Source organism: Colletotrichum spaethianum (genome assembly GCF_022836535.1).
Source record: "Colletotrichum spaethianum MAFF 239500 DNA, contig11, whole genome shotgun sequence".
Classification (NCBI taxonomy): domain Eukaryota; kingdom Fungi; phylum Ascomycota; class Sordariomycetes; order Glomerellales; family Glomerellaceae; genus Colletotrichum; species Colletotrichum spaethianum.
In genome coordinates this window covers 1026480-1045124 of record NW_026054781.1, presented here as the reverse complement: position 1 = coordinate 1045124, position 18645 = coordinate 1026480, and the positions used below count along the sequence as shown (strand labels likewise).

The window sequence follows — 18645 nt, the reverse complement described above, 5'->3', positions numbered from 1 at the left end:
ACGTCGGAAACGAGACTTGTCGAGCCATTCCAGAATGAAGGCAAGGGGTTTTGGAGCATTGGTTTTTTTTTGGGGGGGGGGGGAGTTCAGTCTTTTCTTTTTCTCCTAGCACATTGTGCATGTTTTGTCGTCTAGAACAGATAGGGCCAGGTCCCAACAGCAACCGATATCCCACGAATGTCAAAGAGATACCAGAAAAGCGCTTACATTCACGCAACCCATGCTGTGATTTGAATGCATGTTCTGCCTACCGCCCCTACTCATCTGAACCCCCCTCAATGGGATCCCCTTCGTAGTCTGGCAACCCTCGGATATCAGCTCGACCGTCCTTTGCCATCTTCTTTCTTAGCCTTCTCTTCGGCCTGCTACGCTTCTTGGGCTCATTATAAACACTCAAGGGCACTATTGGGCCAATCTCTTGCATCAACGAACTAGCCAGCCGGCCGATGAACGTCTTTGGGCGCGCAAACCGGAATGACTGACTAGGTACCTCTCCCATTTCGGACTCGGGCGGTTGCGTCACTATGGACGCGGAGTCTATCGCCGGGGTTGATACGATGCCAGTTACGAAATAATCTGACTCTACCCCCCGGGTGATTGGCACAGGGGCTTCCGCAATCGTGGCCGCTGTTGTGTCTATGCAACTGTCCACACTGTTGTGTGACCCCAGAAGAGCATTTGTGGAACTTTCGGGGGCTGTCATATCTGTGTGGTCAAGTTGGAATCCAAGAGAACTTCTTGAAGAGGGTGGGATGATGTCCTTCTCATCCTCACCGTCAGATGTTCCGCAGGTGGCTATAGTTGCTATAGTTGCTGTGCCATAATCAAGACCAGGCGATCCGGGGTTTTGGCGGTAATTGTTAGCAGAGCTGCTTGATGGTCGTAAACCTCGAGCTGCTTCTTGTCTTGCTTCTTGGAACGCGACATCTTGTGCTTCTTCGCCATCATAGCCGAATATAAAGTTAATCCAGTCTGCATCCACACCCATCGCTCTTGTTTCTGGTACTGATTCTTTTCGACATGAGCCTATCTCCGAAGGTTGTAATACACCAATTGGATTCCTGGGCTCTGTTCTGTTGCCTTCAGTACATCCTTGCTCGTGTTCATCGAGGTTCTGTTCTTCTAGGCTGCCTGAGATCATCGACGGCGAAGGGTGTTGGATCACGGTATCAAGCATGTTCCACGTGGAAACCTCTTCAGTTGTATAAGCTTCCCCTTGTCCATCACCGTCAACATCATCTGCGGTTTGTTTGCTTGACAAAGCAGACATGTTGATCGGCGCAAGTGGTGAGGAGAACGATAATGTAGAAATGGCATCTCCTGGCAAGTTTCTGGCCTCATCATTTCCATCAAAAGATCCATAAAGGTTTTTTCGCAAGTCTACTTTTGCAACGTCATTTTTGTTTCGTGTTTCTTGTAAATCCGAAAATGAGTTCCTCTCAAGGCATTGGGAAATTGGCTGATCTGTCGGTGGACTGCTGGGGTCTGGAAAGTTGCTGGCTCCGGGACTGATATCTTCAGCTGCAGTAATTCTTTTGTTGATTAAGTCATCGGGGGTTTCTGCTGTGTCCCCGAAAGATGCGAACATGTCGTGCCAACGCTCGTTCTCAATTATCTCCGAGGAGGGGACGGCGAGCAAAGGGTTATGACTGACATCGGCGATGGTGCTTCCAAACGCATCCGACTTGGGAGTTTCCAGCTTCTGGGTTAAGACAAGCTGACTGAGTCGTTGAGGAACCGGGTGATGGACGACGGGCGGGGATGATTCAATAACAAATGGCTGTCCAGCTCGTTGCAAACGCTCCAGCCTGGTCCGTTGATCATTTGACGTGGACGGCAAGACAGGTCTTGCAACATTAATGTGGTTTACATCATCCCTTCCAGAGTGAATCTCTCGCAAACGCTTCGTTCTCTGGCCTTCTAGTTCTCTGATATCGTGGTATGTCGAAATGTCGTGATTCTGTAAGAGTCTCTGGGACGAGGATTTCTGGAAGTAGCCTGACTGCCGCAAATTGTTTGACTTGGTGAAGGTTCGGAGAGACTTCTTGTTCGGGCTCTTTGCTGTTTTTTGGCTCTCACTGCCGAGCCGAATGTCTTCGCTGCCAATCCTGATTTTGACGCCTCTGTCTCCATCCTGCGTGCTACTGTGACTGGCAGCGCGTCTCTTCAGTGTACTCTTGTTGTAACTATTCTGTTGGAGGAAAGGGTCGGGCTGCCCAGCTGTGTAAATGTTGCGAAAACCCCAGATCTGACTCCCAGCCAAGTTACCACGGGCCGCGAAATGAAGAGGAATTGGTTTTTGGACGTTGACACCTGCCCAGTCGCTCTTCTGCAGCAAACGGCGTCTCTTCGTGTCCAACCCCTCCTCATCTACCGTGTGCTTTCGCTTGCCATACGCGCGCAGCGGTATGTGAAGCTTCGGCAAGTCATGGTCCGCTGTGGACGTGTCTTCCTCCCGCGGATGTTGGCGGAGCGAATGATTGAGACGAGGTCCCCCAGTTTCGCCATGTTGGCTCTGCCGGCGCCGAAGATGCGGCGAGCTCCGTATCAAGGTTCTTGGAGGCTGTTCCACAGCATGCACCGTAGTCGTATTGGGCTGTCGAGAGAGGAAAGAGATGGAGGCGGGGTAAGCTTCGAGTTCTCCTTTAGTCTGGCTCGAGCCTTTGCAAAGTACTGCTTCTGCTTCGCGAGCTCGGGGTTCTAACCTTTTCCTCGCGAATGACGAGCCAAAGCTCCTTCGGTCCAATTCATGGCTTGGACATAGGAGGGCTGCTGGTGTCAGCGGACTCTAACATGACCATAGGCGTGCGATTGGTTGACCCAGAAGAAATGCGGTGCAGAGACGAAGAGAGGCAGAAGCTTGCTCCAGTCTGCGAGTTCCGCACGAGATCACTATCATACATCACTGAATAGGTCCTCTGCATGCTGAGAACACCAGGCAGGCGCGGTTTGCTATAGCAAGTCCATTGTGCTTCTCTCAACTGATTTCAGGTCATGTGATTTTTACATCGACAACGGTATGTATGTCGGGAAGGAAGGGGTGATGGGCGAAGCTGCACTTGCCGCCTCAAGCCGGACTCATTCAACCCCTATTTCTGACAGTAGGGGTACATGTGTCGCCGTCGTTTGCGCACTGTCTCGAATCCACTGTTTCCCCAAAGACACCCACCCAGATACCCTCTTCCCTGTTCTGCTAGACTCGGGGGCGTCGCGTCTTGTTGGATGAAGTGAAGTGCCTCGCCTCGCCTCGCCTCGCGCACTCGGACACATTCACTGCGCGCTCGCGCTGTGACACATCAAAGCCATGCCCTGCGAGTTCCAGAACACCCTCTGTCCCGTCTTGTCTCCCCTCAGCCCACCGCTTGATCCGGAACGACGTTCCGAAAATAACCACTGACCGCCGTCGGCCGAACACGAGTCTGACTCAACTCGGTTCGTGATGTCGACTGCGCCCTGCTGTGGGCTTTTTTCGCGCCGCCTTTGCACATTAGGCACTTGCAAGGCCTTCGGCCTCTCTGTGTGGCGCTTGCCGCGCCGAGATGCACACCCCCTGAGGCAGCCTCGACTGGATCCAGGCACCAGGTCAAAGGGACCTCGAAACCTGAGTCCTGATTCGGGATCTCCACGTTCGAGTCAAGGCCATTGCCGACCAACACTTGTTGTGGCCGACGTCACGGAAGCGGTCTTTGTCTCCTCCGGCCTTGGTTCCCGAGTTGTCTCTTGCAGACCTCCTGACAGACACCACGCACCAACCCCAATGATGATGATATCGTTGCTCTTCTGGGTCAGGGAGCCCCAATTGACCATCCCAAAGACGTCATTCTGATCTCGTGAGAGTCTCGATTGGGGCCCTGGCATGCCTCGCCCAGGTGCCCCGGCAGTGTTCAGCCAAGTCCCGATCGTGGCGGGTGACAGCCGACCAATGAGAGAATAACTGTGTGTCAACGCCGACCACTCAGCGATGAGACCGGCGAATTCTCGTCGTCGCCAGAGCTCGGACGATGGGAAATGACGACCTTTCGCATGCGTTCGAAGCGCAATGGAAAAAAGGGCCATGGGAGTCAACAATCTCGTTGTCGAAGGCGACAAAGAGTGCCAGGTCGCGAGACACTCGGTCGAGGGGGTGTGTTCGAAGATTTGCCGATGTGGAATACGGACATCGTGTTGTCGTCGGGGCAGCCGTCGGCAAAAGGGAATGGCGGTGGTGCCGTGTTTTCGCTTGCCGGCCGCTACCGCTGTTTTGCCCGGTCTCGGCGACCTGTTCGACAAAGCCGATTCTGCACGAGTCCTGGGTCACCGTCAATCCAACGAGAAAACAGCGAATCCATCCACCGATTCCACCCTCCCCCATCCCCGCCGGCCCGGCGCCCAAACCCAACATGGCTGCTCCATCCACATTTTCCAGAATCCAACTTTGCGGCACTAGCCACCGGAGTTGGATCCAAACAGCAGCCTTCTGCCATGGACGGGGTACCTTTCACTGCACCTCATGCTCGCAGCGACCCCATGTCACTGCCTGCTGCGGCTCTCCACCGAGTAAGCTTGTCAGCTGCCACACGCTTCACCGAGGCCAACGACACCTCGTGAAGCGACGCATCGTTACAAGTCAACCAGAGTTGCGAATGACAAGAGATGGAAATGTGCTTAGCAGTCGAGGGCGTCACGGGTGACCAGGTCCTCTTGAGCGATTAATGCCAGTCTTTAAGGAGACGACGGAACAGACACGGCTCTTGAGAGAATTCAATTATTCTGCACTTGGAGACCGACCAATCACCGCCCAGCGATAAGCCAGCAATGCAAAATGCACCAGCCGTCCACTAGCGCCCCACACTTGATGCTTTGGAGACACCCGAGATGGAGGTCTCCTGCAGGTCACATCTGGAGAACGAGTTCCATAATGGAATCATCAAAGTTTTACCTGAGATCTCTCCAAGAGCGGCAATGGCAAGCGGTTATCCCAGAATACAGCCTGAATTGACCATGGGCGACGAGTGAGATGTTGGGACAGCATTGTTGGGGGTAATCGTCCATCCGACGGTGGTGCCGCGTACAGGTCTTACCTTGTCGCGGGCAAAGTGCGGGGGAGCTTAGCTTGTCTTTGATGCGCCGCCGTATCGGAGCAAATTGTTCTGTGTGTGATATGACCGACTGCAGACTGACTGAACTTGCGACGACTGCGACTGGGCAGCATCCCGTTCCTCGAGCTGCGTCCTGCTGGGGGGGGCGCGAGGGGGACCACAGGTAACAGGTAACGTAGAGACTAGCCATGATACCAAACAGCCTTCCTCCTTGACGGCTCCAGCTTCGTGCATCCTGCAGTCTCCAAGACGTTTGGGCTGCATATCAGCCAGATATTCACTCAAGTCTTGCAGGACGGGTCACGGCAGACCATGTGGATTGGCTCTCTTTCCGGAGATAGTCTCTCGACAAGGTCAATTCGTGGAGCCAAAGCTTGGGGGTTCGCTGACGAACAGACCATCGAATATTGGCCGGAAGGACGAGCTGGCTAGTGATTCCGACGGTTTGGGGAAGATTACCATCCCGCCATCGGAGAGTAGACGCGAAATGGGGTTCCCCGTGAATCCCCCAAATGACTCGAGAGGTGTTGTAAACTCGACGTCGCTCACAGGATACCGACAAGAGGCTATGGGATCGCACTGACCACGGATCTCAGCTGTAGAGCGCATCTAGAGGCCGGAGCAAGACCGCACCCCACCTTTTGCCCCTCGCCGCCGCGTTATGGGTCAACTTGGACGATAACCTTGAGGTGGGATTTGTGACGGCTTTGTCTGGGTTCAGTCCAAATTGGGAGTCATCAAGACAAACTGACAGAGGTACCGATACCTCGAGAGAGAACCAAGTCGCCAGGATCAACCCCACCGAGGGGTTGCAGCCGCGCACACGGAGACGCACAAACTTGCAAGACAACGTTGAGGATGGCTGAGATATCGCTGCCAGAAGGCGGATAATTTTCCATGAGACGGCGGCCATCTGCACGAACCAGGCGGGACTAGTTCCGAGGACGAGACGAAGGAGGCAACTCATGAGGGCTGACTAGCTTTTCCTGTGCCGCGGACGAGCATAGTCATGGCAAGGATTAGAGATTAGAGAGGGCAGGAGGACCATCGCATGTGCGTCTCGTCGTCGCGACAAGTTGCGCCGGCGGGACGAGACAATTTGTGCGATGGAAGGAGGGCATTTCGATTTCGGAGCCAATGCGAGAGGTAGGCGAGAAACTCTGAGTGGCTGGTTCCACGACGTGTCGTCCTTCTGGGACCCAGGGTCCTTTGGCATGGAGGAGTTCACAAGCTGACGAGGGTTGGATGTTGAAAGGTCGAGGTACCTAACGATACCCCGAAAGGAAGCGGAACAGCACAATGCCCCCCAAGGAGCCAGCGCCAGGAATATGCAGGTTGTCGCAATATGGCCTTGCGATCGTCGGCGTGCAACCAAATTGGAAGCGACGCTGTCGCTCCCCCCGTCGGGGTATCCAGAACCGCCAACCGTTTGTTGCGATGCCAGGTCCGTCCGGTACGTTCCTGGAGGCACTGGCCGGTCCCGGGGTGCACGGCTGTTTTGCGGAAGAAAGACTTTTGATGGAATTTGAGGGGTTCTCGGTTCTGGAAGCCGGATTCCATCAGACGAAACGACAACACCTTGGGATTTTCACCAATTACTCATGAGCGGCCGTTTTTGGGCATCAAAGTTCCAGGACGCTTTCTTTGCAAGCGGTCTGGAACCGGAACAGAAAGTTGTGAGGCGACTACTGATGCCGCTGACCACCAGCGAGCCCCGGGAACACAACTCGCACTTGGCTTCTGACCTGGGCGCTGAACAGCGGGTGCCACAGCCACCACCACCATCACCAGCAATCGCTACGGGCACTGACTGCCGACGACAAGATGTAGCGACAGCGGCGGCGAGGGCGATGGCGAAGGCCACGGCGGGCGGCGGGTGTGCACACGAGCATTTCCAAGGATAGAAACAGCGGAACGCAAGGACGTGGGCCTTGTATGTATCGGTACGTACCCCGCGTTGTGGCACAGGTGGGCTGCTGTGGGTGAGAGGTATCTCGGGTCAACAGGACTGAGAGCGCGCTATCTCTTTCGCCCTTACAGCCCCTCACAGGCTCGCTGCCATTCATTGTCATTGTTGGGTTGGTGGTAATGGTGGTAATGTAATGGTAGTGGTGGTGGTACATAGTTTGATGCAGCTAGTTGCAGGCACTTGTTGTACGGGCTGCCTCCGGCGACATCTGACTGGTTCCGAGCCGGGCTACTGGGTGCACGTCGAAGTCATCGTCACACATTTTTTCTTGTGATTTTCCTACTTATCAGCGTCGGAGACTAGGGTTGACAGAACAAAACCACCCAAGTGGAAGCGCAAGAGGAGGGACGCCAGGGGCCAGTTACGGAGAAGAGCAAGTTGACGATACCTCTAGAGGCGAATGGTCCGGCCGTCGCACCTCCGTTGGACGACGAGTACCAGAAGGACATGATGCCGTTGGCTGCGAGAGGGCGGGAGGCAGTAGGGATACCTCTGATAGCGGTGCAGCTGGCGGGAAATGGGTGGGCGGAATAGGCATTCTGGGAAGGCGCAAGTACCTTGACTTGGACTTCGTGGGACCCTGGGAACCAGAGCAAAGGTGGCATGTACAGTATGTATCTGTGGTCCCCCAAACTCTGGGCAGGCGGGCGAATGGCAGGAGGCGCGTTTCCGGGGCCACACCCCACCAACCCACCCCTCTCACCCCACCTGCAATCGATACCAGAAGCCAGAAGCCAGCCACACCCCTGCAGCCGTGATGGGTAGGCCTTATCTTTGGGCTGAAAGGACCAAAGAGGAACCTGTGCGGGAGCCAAAGTTACGATTCTGTACCGGGCGCCTGCGAGGTTTCGTGGGCGAGGACCGCGGTCGTCATGTTGTATCTCGACGGTACCTTGCAGATTCGCTGTGTGTGTAAGAAAAGCATCGACGCATCGCCGCCGCCAGTGAGAGTGTCTCCCAGCCCACGTCTTGCTCCCTCCTTCCTTCCCCCGAAGACGGGCTACGGAAGGGAAAACATAAAACCCTCAACCGCCCGCTTCGTCTGTTGCTCTTATCAAACCCCTTCTTTACTTTCAAATCCATCCTCTATCCCACTCCCGATACCTAGATCAATAGATCTTTCCCGCTTGAACCTTTTTTTGGACCCCAATTGACCCTGTTCCTTTTTTTCTTCCAAATCACATCACACAACCGCAAAAATGGTAAGTTCACTCTCCCCTTGACCCCTCACGTCATACCCTTCCGATCGCGAACAGATCGCCTTTTACCCTCCGAGATATACACACGATACTTGCGACAAGGGACAACGTGCTAACATGGTCTTCTCTCCAGGCGACAGAAGCTGCTTTCACCTCAAAGCCCGAGACTGTGAGAATACACCGCCCCTCGAGCTGAGCTGAGCAGCAGACGATCCTGCCGTCAGCTTTGCGCAACACGAATCAAAAACATAAACAAAAAAAGCAACCATGCTGACCCAGTCGAACAGTTGGCCAAGTACCTCAAACTTGACCAGAAGGGCTCGATTATGGCCGAGTACATCTGGATCGATGCTGACGGCGAGACCCGCTCCAAGTCGAGGGTGAGTTTGCGACATTCGTCTCGTTCTTTTCTTTCCTTTTTCGGTTTCCCCTTTCTCTGGTCCCGGCCGGTCTCAGTACCGTAAGCACCCGAAGCCGTCTTCCCTCCTCGTGAGGGGCATCACTTGGGCCTTTGTTCTTGCGACCCGTCACAGTGAGAGGGAAAGCGCGCTGTTTCATGCCTATTTCTTTTTCCTGCGGCGACGGGCGCGACAAACCTGGGTCGCCATCCTCCGTACTCTAGTTTCTTCCCTTCGGGGCGTCTCCGAGTTCCGGCTGGAAATGGCGGGCGAAAAGGGTGCTGCGGCGGAGGGGCAGCAAAGATACGGCAGCGATATGCACTGGGGCTTGGCGGGGGTCAAACCACCGTCTGCCCCTCCAAGAAGTGCGGGTTGCGTGGTGGGTGGTGGGCAGTCGGTACGTACCTGTTCGGCCTGGTCTGGTCTGGCTGTTCAGTCCGGACCGGCGGCTGGCAGGATTCGTTCACGACTCGGTCCTGCAAGGAACCCCACCCCACACAAATCCTGTGGCCTCTCACGACACCGAGAACCCCTCCAAGGCTTCGCTCGGCCCCAGCTGCAGGGTTCAACGCCGCAGCTCGGTTATTGGAGGTTCTTTCTTGCCAGTCGCTCGCTTGTATCCTTACCCTTTTGGCCGCCGGCGCGTCTCTGGTGAGCCGGCTGGGCCAAGCTGCTGCCGCCGGCCAAGAGATGGACGTCTTTCTCCACACAATGCCCCAAGACCTCGAAACATGGGCCGCTGGAGTAGCTCCGCCTGGCATCGTCAGCCTGACGGCAAGGCGCACCGCATGATGTCAGCCTCGGCGGCCAGGGTTGGCCCATAAGCTTGGTGGCATGGAGATGGGGACCATTTTGCGCAGTTGCATCATACCGCCACTTGCAGACGCACGAAGCTAACCATCATGCACGCCTCTAGACGCTCAAGGAGAAGGAATACACCCCCGAGGACCTTCCTATGTGGAACTTCGACGGTTCCTCCACCAACCAGGCCCCTGGCGACAACTCTGACGTCTACCTGAAGCCCGTTGCCGTCTTCCCCGACCCCTTCCGTGGATCCCCCAACATCCTCGTCCTCGCCGAGTGCTGGAACGCCGACGGCACCCCCAACAAGTACAACTACAGACATGAGTGCGCCAAGCTGATGGAGGCTCACGCCGCCCACGAGCCTTGGTTCGGTCTGGAGCAGGAGTACACTCTGCTTGACCTCAGCAACCGCCCCTTCGGCTGGCCTGCTAACGGCTTCCCCGCCCCCAGGGCCCCTACTACTGCGGTGTCGGCGCGGGCAAGGTCGTCCAGCGCGACATCGTCGATGCCCACTACAAGGCCTGCTTGTACTCCGGCGTCAAGATCTCTGGCACCAACGCCGAGGTCATGCCCGCCCAGTGGGAGTTCCAGGTCGGCCCCTGCGTCGGCATTGAGATGGGTGACCACCTCTGGCTCGCCCGCTTCCTCCTGGCCCGCATCGCCGAGGAGTTCGGCGCCAAGGTCTCCGTCGAGCCCAAGCCCATCCCCGGTGACTGGAACGGTGCCGGCCTGCACTCCAACTTCTCCACCAAGGAGATGCGTGTTGAGGGTGGCATGAAGCACATTGAGGCTGCCATCAAGAAGCTCGAGGGCCGCCACAAGGAGCACATCGCCGTCTACGGCGAGGGCAACGAGAAGCGTCTCACTGGCCGCCACGAGACGGGCTCCATCGACCAGTTCTCTTACGGAGTCGCCAACCGTGGTGCCTCGATCCGCATCCCCAGAGAGTGCGCCGCCAAGGGCTACGGCTACTTTGAGGACCGCCGTCCCGCCTCGAACGCCGACCCTTACAGAATTACTGGTAAGTTGGATGATGCACCCAGTTCACGATACAAACTTGGCGCAACAATGCTAACCATGTCATGCAGGTATTATGATGGAGACTATTTTCGGTTCCGTCGCGTAAGGGGAGAAGGACAAGAGAGAGGATGGTATACCCTAGTTCAACGACTCCAAGTCGTTTTGAATATGCTTTTATCAGCGTGTTACATAGATCAGACAAGGTTATTACGGGTCAATGAGAATTCAAACAAAGTTAAAAAAAAAAACCACTCATCCCAATCATCCATCGCTATTGTGAAAGTTCCTTCATATTCAGAGCAAGATAATTTCGCTGTCTGATTTCACGACGTCATTTTGCAGGTGCGTAACGGACAACCCATTAAAGACGTTCCGCTCGGTTCTGATGTGGGATTCCTCTCTAGGATTGTTTGCTTTCACTCCGCAGATGTCGCGGGTCCGACACAGTCTCACCGTCTTACCGCCGTCCATGGTGACCGTATCAGCTGCTCCGAAGGCGCTGCGGGCGCCCCTCCGTTCGGACCTGGCGAGTTTTGGCCAAGAGTTTTGGGCCAACGTGGCTTGGAGAAACATTGGTCTGGTCTGGCTACAGGCTTGTTCTCATGTTTAGAGTTTGACAAAATGGCAGGGTGTCTTTCCGAGCTAAGCTTCAGGTCGAGGAGGGAGGAAAAGTTTTTTAGACTTTTTGATGCCCAGCCCCGAAGGGCGACATCAGATGAAGGCCTTGTCCGTCCCGCTGGCCGGTTTCGGAGTGGGAGTGCTTCTTCTAGCGGTGATATCACCGTCCGATGAACTGGCTATAGTTTTGAGCGCGAGAAAGACCAAGGCGTTGAAGCGACGATGATGCTTTTTTTTATATGGGGAGAGGCTGAAGCTGAAGCGTTTGACCACCGATGCTGAGCAAGACGGGAAGGCGGGGAGCTAAGAGCCTGTCAACCCACCCAGCCTGGCGACGATGGGATGGAGGTTATACGAGCGATGAGAGAGGCACGTCGGTGAGGAGCTGGCACATCCTGGAAGGTTTTCGAGGGTGTTTGGGGCTTGTTCTTGGAGAGGGGGGTGGAGGCTGTCTGGACGGTGGTGTGAACCGTGTTGGATGGGTGGATGGACGGCTGTCAGCCTCGGATCCTAAGCGGTCGCATTACGCGTTGGCAGCCTTGTCGGACAACGATCCAACTGCCGACGTTTCTATATGTTTGATGCCAAGATGTCGTATACGGGGTTGGCGGATAAACTGCGGCGGTGCACTCCTTGAAAGGGGCGGCGGGCTTGGATGCTTGACTCGGCAAGGCGTGTAGTGGAGAGCGGAGTGTCGTGCTGGATTATGTTTCTGTAACTGAAGAACCTCAGGAGCTACTGGATTATTGAGCTCGTTCCAGTTAGATGCTTTGGATAAAGTGTGGTTTGGTGTGAAGCTGTAGTCGACGATGACCGAGCTGTCATGATACCTCACCTACAGCTGTGTTGGACGCCGAAGGACTGTTGTCACAAGAGCTTTCGGGACCACGCCAGGAACCTAGCTTTCTGAAATGAAAAAATCATATACCCACCCAGTCCGAAATTACATCTGAATCAAACAACATGCATTACAGCTTGTTAAATCCCATCAATCTATCCACGCTGAAGAGCTTGTTCGTCCGCCCAGGTCTCTCGCAGCCTGGACTGGCTCCAAGCTTCGAGGTCCCTGGCCCCGCGCCTTATCTTATCGTGACGGCGTGGGGTACCCGCTAAACCGAACCAGGACTAGCCGCCAAAGAAATTCTCAATTGAGAATCTTTTTTTTTCCTAGCAGCGGCTTTGCCAAACTCCAAAAAAATATCACCAACGTCCATCACGACGACGATACCCTCAACTGCTCTCTCCGCCGCCACGACGCCTCCCACGCAGACATTCAAATCATTCAACCCGAAACTCAAGAAGCGGAAACCAACAACAAACACACCATCACGATGGCAGCCCCCGTGGGACCCCTCCCGCAGGTGAAGCTGCCCTCGGGCCCGTCCCCCGTGACGGCCGAGCAGCGCTACTGGAAGTCCTTCAAGAACCAGCTCCAGATCCCCTCGCCGACGTCGTACCCGATAACGCACATCTCGTCGACCTCCTCGGACGGTCTCTTCGCCGTCACCACCGGCACCCGCGTGCAGCTTTACTCGTCGCGCACTCGCAAGCTCGAAAAGACAATCACGCGCTTCGCCGACGTCGCCCGCTCCGGCTCTCTGCGCCGGGATGGCCGCGTCCTCGTCGCCGCCGAGGATACGGGACGCATGCAGGTCTTCGACACTCACTCGCGCTCCATCCTCAAGACCTGGACCAAGCACCGCCAGCCCGTCTGGGCCACGCGCTTCTCCGACTCCCAGCCCACGACCCTGCTCTCCGCCTCCGACGACAAGACGGTCCGCCTCTGGGACCTCACGGCCAACGACCCGACAAACACCTTTGTCGGTCACTCCGATTACGTCCGCTGTGCCGAGTTCTTCCCGGCCACGTCCCCCTCGGGCGTCGGTAACATGGTCGTCTCGGGCTCCTACGACTCCACCGTCAAGATCTGGGACCCGAGAATAGGCTCCAACGCGGCCGTCATGACCTTCAAGCACGCCGCCCCCGTCGAGTCCGTCCTGCCCCTGTCCTCGGGCACCACCCTCCTTGCCTCCTCGGGCCCCAACGTCTCCGTCCTGGACCTCGTCGCCGCGCGCCCCATCCACCAGATCTCCAACCACCAAAAGACCGTCACCTCCCTCAGCCTCGCCTCCAACGGCACCCGCCTCGTCACGGGTGGCCTCGACGGCCACGTCAAGGTCTTTGAGACGACGGCCTGGAACGTCGTCTCCTCCACAAAGTACCCCTCGCCCATCCTCTCCCTCCGCGTGCTCTCGGCCTCCGACTCCCCCGACCACGCCGACCGCCACCTCGTCGTCGGCATGCAGTCCGGCGTGCTCTCCATCCGCACGCGCCTTACGGGCCCCGAGGCCACGCGTCAGAAGGAGCGTGAGCGCGAGATGGCCGCGCTCATCGCCGGCACCCTCGACCAGCACGACCGCGTCACCAAGACGCGCAAGCGCAAGGCCGCCGCCCACCGCCGCCTCGAAGCCCTCGGCGAGGGCCAGGCCGAGGTCATTGTCGCACAGGACGCGCGCGTCTCCCGGACCAAGGAGACGGCGTGGCAGAAGGCGCTGCGGCACGGGCGCTACGCGAGCGCGCTGGACCAGGTCCTCGACCCGCAGGCCAAGGACCACTCGCCGCTCGCGGTGCTGACGCTGCTGATGGCGCTGCGGCACAGGTCGGCGGTGCGGGATGCGCTCGAGGGCCGGGACGAGAGGACGGTGCAGCCGGTGCTCAAGTGGACGTGCAACCACATCATCGACCCGCGGTACGTCAGCGTCTGCGTCGAGGTCGGGTTGGTGCTCGTCGAGCTGTACGCCGAGTATGCCGCCGCGAGCGCGGAGCTGTTCGAGGGCTTCCGGACGCTGAGGCGTCGTGTCGGGCACGAGGTCGAGAAGGCGCAGCTTGCCTGTGAGACGGGAGGTATGGTGGAGAGTTTGATGATGGGGTCTGCTTAGGGGGCGGTTTCTGATACTTACGTTTTTTTGATTGCTGTTTCTAGAATGGTTTGTGGCTTCCGAGATATCCGGCAGTCCGCGGTTGACCTGTGTGTATACCGTGCCTCGCAGGTCCTCGAGAGGACCGAAGAAGAGGATGATACGGTTACACCGTGTTGAGAAAAAAGGGGGATGAAGGGGGGAGATCACGATCCGTCTCCGAGGGACGCTCGATGATGGGACTGGATCTTGTTGGTCACTGATGCATTGCGATGGCGTTGGGGATCGAGGAAAAAAAAAGAGACAAGAGAATAATTGTGTTGATATAGAATGGGCCTCACCTACCCGGCTCACCTTAGAGGCGAGTCGGACATTCGAAATGGAATACCCTCCAGGTCTCTCTGGTTCAAGCTACAAACATCATACCATGCCAGGGTCTAACTGTATCCTCTTCCATCCACATCCCGTAAGTTCTCGCCACCGAGTAAGTTGACAAGGGAGTATGCGGAGGAGAGCACAAGCATTAAATCAGATAATCTCGATTAGGTCAACGAGGACCTACCGTCATGACAAGGTCAATTCCCAAAAGCTCCGGTCCGTAGGATGAGCAAGGGCCGAGTCGCATGCCAAAACGCACTTCTTCGCGAGTCAACTGCGCTTGTTGATTACACTGTCAAGTTGGGTCTTGAGATCTTTTCTACGGCTTCACCCGCCCCCTTTTCCGTTGTTGGATTGGTTGAAACAAGGCAACATATGCATTCGTTGACGCATTGCCATCTAGATTAAAGACGGGGCTCACTTGGAGAAAAAAGGTCTAACACTACAGTCTAGGTATCGATCCATCAGCATGCCGCTTACACCCCTTTAGTCAAGCAAGACCATCCAGGAACTCCTCCAGCAACCGGTTCGTCCCCGCCGCGTCCTCGAGCATGACCCAGTGCCCCGTATCAAGCACCTCGAAACGATACCCAGCCCGCGCCCACGGCCTCGTCACCTGGTCCTGGAACCCAGCTACCGTCATCTCGTCCCGGCCGCACCCGACGACCAGCACGGGGACCTCGAGCTCCTTCTTCATCTCCCTCTCGTCGTCAAAGGAGAGATTGTCTTTGAGGGCCCGGTACCAGTTCGTCGGGCCCGTCCACCCGCCCTCGCGGAACACGGCGACCTTTTCCAAAAAGTACGGGCTCGCCCCGGCGTCCCCGCCGCCAAAGGAATGCGCCGCCGCAACCCGGCCCGCGGAAACCCACTCGGCCGTCTTGCCCCGCGGGCCCAGGTTCGCCGCCATCACGCCGGGCGGCGCGTGCATGAGCGAGACGACGGCCTCGACCTCGCGCTCCATCAGCGCCACGCCCTCGGCGTCGGTGAAGAAGTCCCAGTACCGGAACCGCTCGGCGCCCGTCATCGCCTCGGTCGCGCGGTTGATGGCCTCCACGTCGAACCGGTCGCCGGGCGCCGAGTACCCGACGTCCAGGAACGCCAGTCCCGCGAGCCGTGACGCGGGGAGGAGGTGGCACAGCCTGCTCAAGAACCAGGAGCCTAGGTCGTGGCCTACGCCGACGACGGCGCCGAGGCCCTCAGCGTCCAGGATGGCGGCGACGTGCGCGCCCATTGCGCGCCAGGTGTACTCGCGCGGGTCGCGCGGCTTCGACGTCCCGCCGTAGCCTAGCAGGTCTGGCGCGAGAACGCCGTACCCCTCGGACGCGAAGTGCTCGAGCTGCGGGCGAAAGTCGGCCGCGGTGGAGGGGAAGCCGTGGAGGAAGAGGAGGGTTGGGAGGTTCGGTTTCTTGGCTGGGGAGTAGAAGTACTTGTATGTTATTGTCGGCGAAACCTGGAGGGTCTTGGAAGGGATGGTGGCCATTGTGACGGATGGTTTACGGCTGGGCCCAAAGCCAGACGGGGTTGAGGGGGGTTTGTTTGAGGTGCGTTTGCTTCAAGAGTTTTTCATTTCAATAAGGCTTTGTGAGATAAGATTGAATGACAGCTGTCGCTGTCTGACGAGGCAGGGAACGATGGGGGCTTATAAGTGACCACGCCCGAGACAAAAAAGTCGGCGAAATGTTTCCGGCCCCGGCTTTGACTAACACGGGCTAACCCGGCGATCTCCCGCTCCCGTCTCCCACTTCCCCGAAACCAAGGCTAGAGGAAGCGACTCAACTGTTGCAGTGTGTAAGCACTCAAGAGTCGATTCTGCCATAACGATCACGGCAAGAATTACTTTTCTGATGGAGATGCTTGCTAAACATGTATTCACATCGCCGAGGTTGGTGCGGTTTCTTGCGGAAGTCTGCCAATTCTAGGCTTGAAGTTTCGAAAGCCTCTCATCCATAATGTTGTTACCCACCTGGTTGATCCTTCAGTAGGGAGTCGGAGGTCATACCTCACTGCAGTCCCCTTCACTCAAATAACAGTACTACACCATAGAATATGAGGCACGCAACGCCCTGGTTCTGCAGGGCTCATCGCTGGGTCAGGCTTAAAGAATAAGGGATTTTGTTTAAGGCAGACTAAACTAATGAGGGGTGATGAATATAAAGACGCAGGGGTGCCGTGAACCCGCGACAAGGCTAGAGCAGTGTTGAAGCTGCCTCGCTGCTTCGATAAAGCATTTCCTCAGAGGTGGTGTTGAATCCGCCCTGAGCACCAAGCCTGTGTTGCAACCGTGTGCTGCATCTACGCACGTCATGAGAATGACTTCTCATCCCCATGAAGAAGCATACTCTCCCCTTGATCAGTAGTCACTTCCTCGACTAATAATTTCCTTGCTGGCCTCCCGCAGCAAGATTGTCTGGATAGGTCAGCTACGTGTCCTCATGATGCATAAAATTCTGTACCAATGACTAAACTTACGTGCTCAAACTGCGAGGAATAAGATCCTTTGATATCCGCGAGCGGTGCATATGACTCGAGGACGCCATTCGAGACCAGGCAGTTCAGCTATCACAAACCAAATCATCAGTACAACGTTTCCTCAAGAGACCCTTCACGAAACAGGAGAGACAAGACTTACCCCAGCCAAGTATCGGTCCAAACCAAGACGGTCCAGGTAGCGGCGACAAAACACAATGCTCCCGAACTGCTCCTTGATCGTCTTGTACAGCCGGTTCGCGGAGGCGAAGGGCAGCCTCACCTGCGCGGGGGCGTCATGCTGTAGTCCATATCCGTAGACACCGACCTGTTTCTCACAGTCAACTGATCAGTCCCATCTCCGGTGACAGTCTAGAGTATAGAACACCACTCACGTCATCATACAGCTTGCCCCGGCCCGTCGTCCCAAACGTCTCAATGGCAAAGATCTCGCCCTCCTCCATCTTGGTCTGATCGTTGTTCCGGATGAACGGGATTGACTTGCCGCCATGGATGCGGTAGCGCTTGATGTCGTGGGCGCAGATGTTGCGCACCGCCCTGACGGGGTACGTCTTGCCGCGGATCTCGACCTCGTAGCTCTCCATGGCCTCCTGGATCTCGGCGCTGACGTCGCAGATGCGGACGTCGATGCCGGCGGCCTGGAAGATTGTAAGCCGTCGAGATATCCATTTCGCGCGTGTGCCATCCGAGGAGCGCTCACCTTGATGCCCGAGTTCGTCGCGTCCCTGGCCGCGGCCAGGAGGTTGTCATACATGGGGTCGAAGCTCATCGTGAAGGCGCTGTCGACGATCCATCCGTTGACCTGCACGCCGTAATCAACCTTCATGACGTCCCCATACTGCAGCACTACGTCTTTCTGCCCGGGGTTCGGCGTGTAGTGCGCCGTCTCGTTGTTGAGGCACAGTCCCGTCGGGAACCCCATCCCGGACTTCAGGTTGTCGCCGGGCTCGATCCCCTGGTTAGCCAGGAGCGAGCGTACGCCGTCCTCGATCCCGGTGGCAATGTCAAGGAGCGTCCAGCCGGGCTTGACAGTCTCCTGAACCCACTGCCGGACCTGGCGGTGCACCTCGGCGGCCTTGCGGTAGTCGTTGAGGAGCGCCGGGTCCTCGAGGTGCTGGCGGCTGTGGTAGCGCAGCTCCGCGGCCGTGGTGCGTGCGGTGTTCATGTTCGACGGAGGGGCCTTGTTGTAGGCAAGATACTCGCCCGTGGGGTACTCTCCCGAAGGGAAGAGGTCGCTCAGCGGCACCCTTGGGGGCGACGACTGCTGCTTTGCAGCGGCAGACTTCTTCTTCTTCTTCTTGGGCTTCTTCTTTTTCTTTTTGGGGCCGTCATCAGCTGTCGTCAACGGTCTGGAGCCAACATCAACATCGTCGTCGTCATCGTCGTCGTCATCGTCGTCGTCACCTTGGTCTCCAAGGCTCGCATCTCCATCGCGGGAGAGATGCGCGCCGCGGGGCTCCCCGCCGCTGGAGGAAGGGCCGGTAGAAAGTGGACCGCCTGTCGCCGGTAAGAATTCATTTTGGGGAAGTCGGGTCTACTGATCATACCATTGCCTCCAGGAATCTGGTCTTCGGGTGTCTTGGAACCCATTCCGACATGAACGCTGAAAAGTCGGGTTGGATGATGCAATATTGGATTTCTGATATGAAGGAAGAGAGCACGAGGTGATGGTTTGAGCAGAACCGCGCGCCTTTTATTCCTTAGCGAAGAACGAGAGAGTGGGAATGTGCGGCGTGCTTGTCAATCGAAGGGCGCAGCAATTGTGGTCAATCCACC

At 56.8% G+C, this 18645-nt stretch overlaps 4 protein-coding genes across 4 annotated transcripts; 2 read left to right on the top strand and 2 right to left on the bottom strand.

Annotated features, from left to right (window-relative positions):
• Window positions 1-8572: 8572 nt before the first annotated feature.
• On the top strand, window positions 8573-10574 carry ColSpa_05233 (glutamine synthetase; the record flags this gene model as incomplete). Its single annotated transcript, XM_049271445.1, has 4 exons — window positions 8573-8626; window positions 9561-9914; window positions 9941-10469; window positions 10537-10574. 4 exons carry the CDS (start codon window positions 8573-8575, stop codon window positions 10572-10574), a joined length of 975 nt encoding a protein of 324 aa, XP_049127402.1.
• A 1843-nt stretch (window positions 10575-12417) lies between these two features.
• Window positions 12418-14025, top strand: ColSpa_05232 (U3 small nucleolar RNA-associated protein 17; the record flags this gene model as incomplete). The annotated part of the gene is made up of 1 exon (XM_049271444.1): window positions 12418-14025. The coding sequence occupies one exon, from the start codon at window positions 12418-12420 to the stop codon at window positions 14023-14025; it is 1608 nt and encodes a 535-aa protein (XP_049127401.1).
• Window positions 14026-14872: 847 nt separating this feature from the next.
• On the bottom strand, window positions 14873-15862 carry ColSpa_05231 (bifunctional epoxide hydrolase 2; the record flags this gene model as incomplete). The annotated part of the gene is made up of 1 exon (XM_049271443.1): window positions 14873-15862. One exon carries the CDS (start codon window positions 15860-15862, stop codon window positions 14873-14875), a length of 990 nt encoding a protein of 329 aa, XP_049127400.1.
• Window positions 15863-16732: 870 nt separating this feature from the next.
• On the bottom strand, window positions 16733-18459 carry ColSpa_05230 (methionine aminopeptidase 2-1; the record flags this gene model as incomplete). The annotated part of the gene is made up of 6 exons (XM_049271442.1): window positions 16733-16789; window positions 16852-16938; window positions 17012-17176; window positions 17244-17507; window positions 17570-18366; window positions 18417-18459. 6 exons carry the CDS (start codon window positions 18457-18459, stop codon window positions 16733-16735), a joined length of 1413 nt encoding a protein of 470 aa, XP_049127399.1.
• Window positions 18460-18645: the final 186 nt, after the last annotated feature.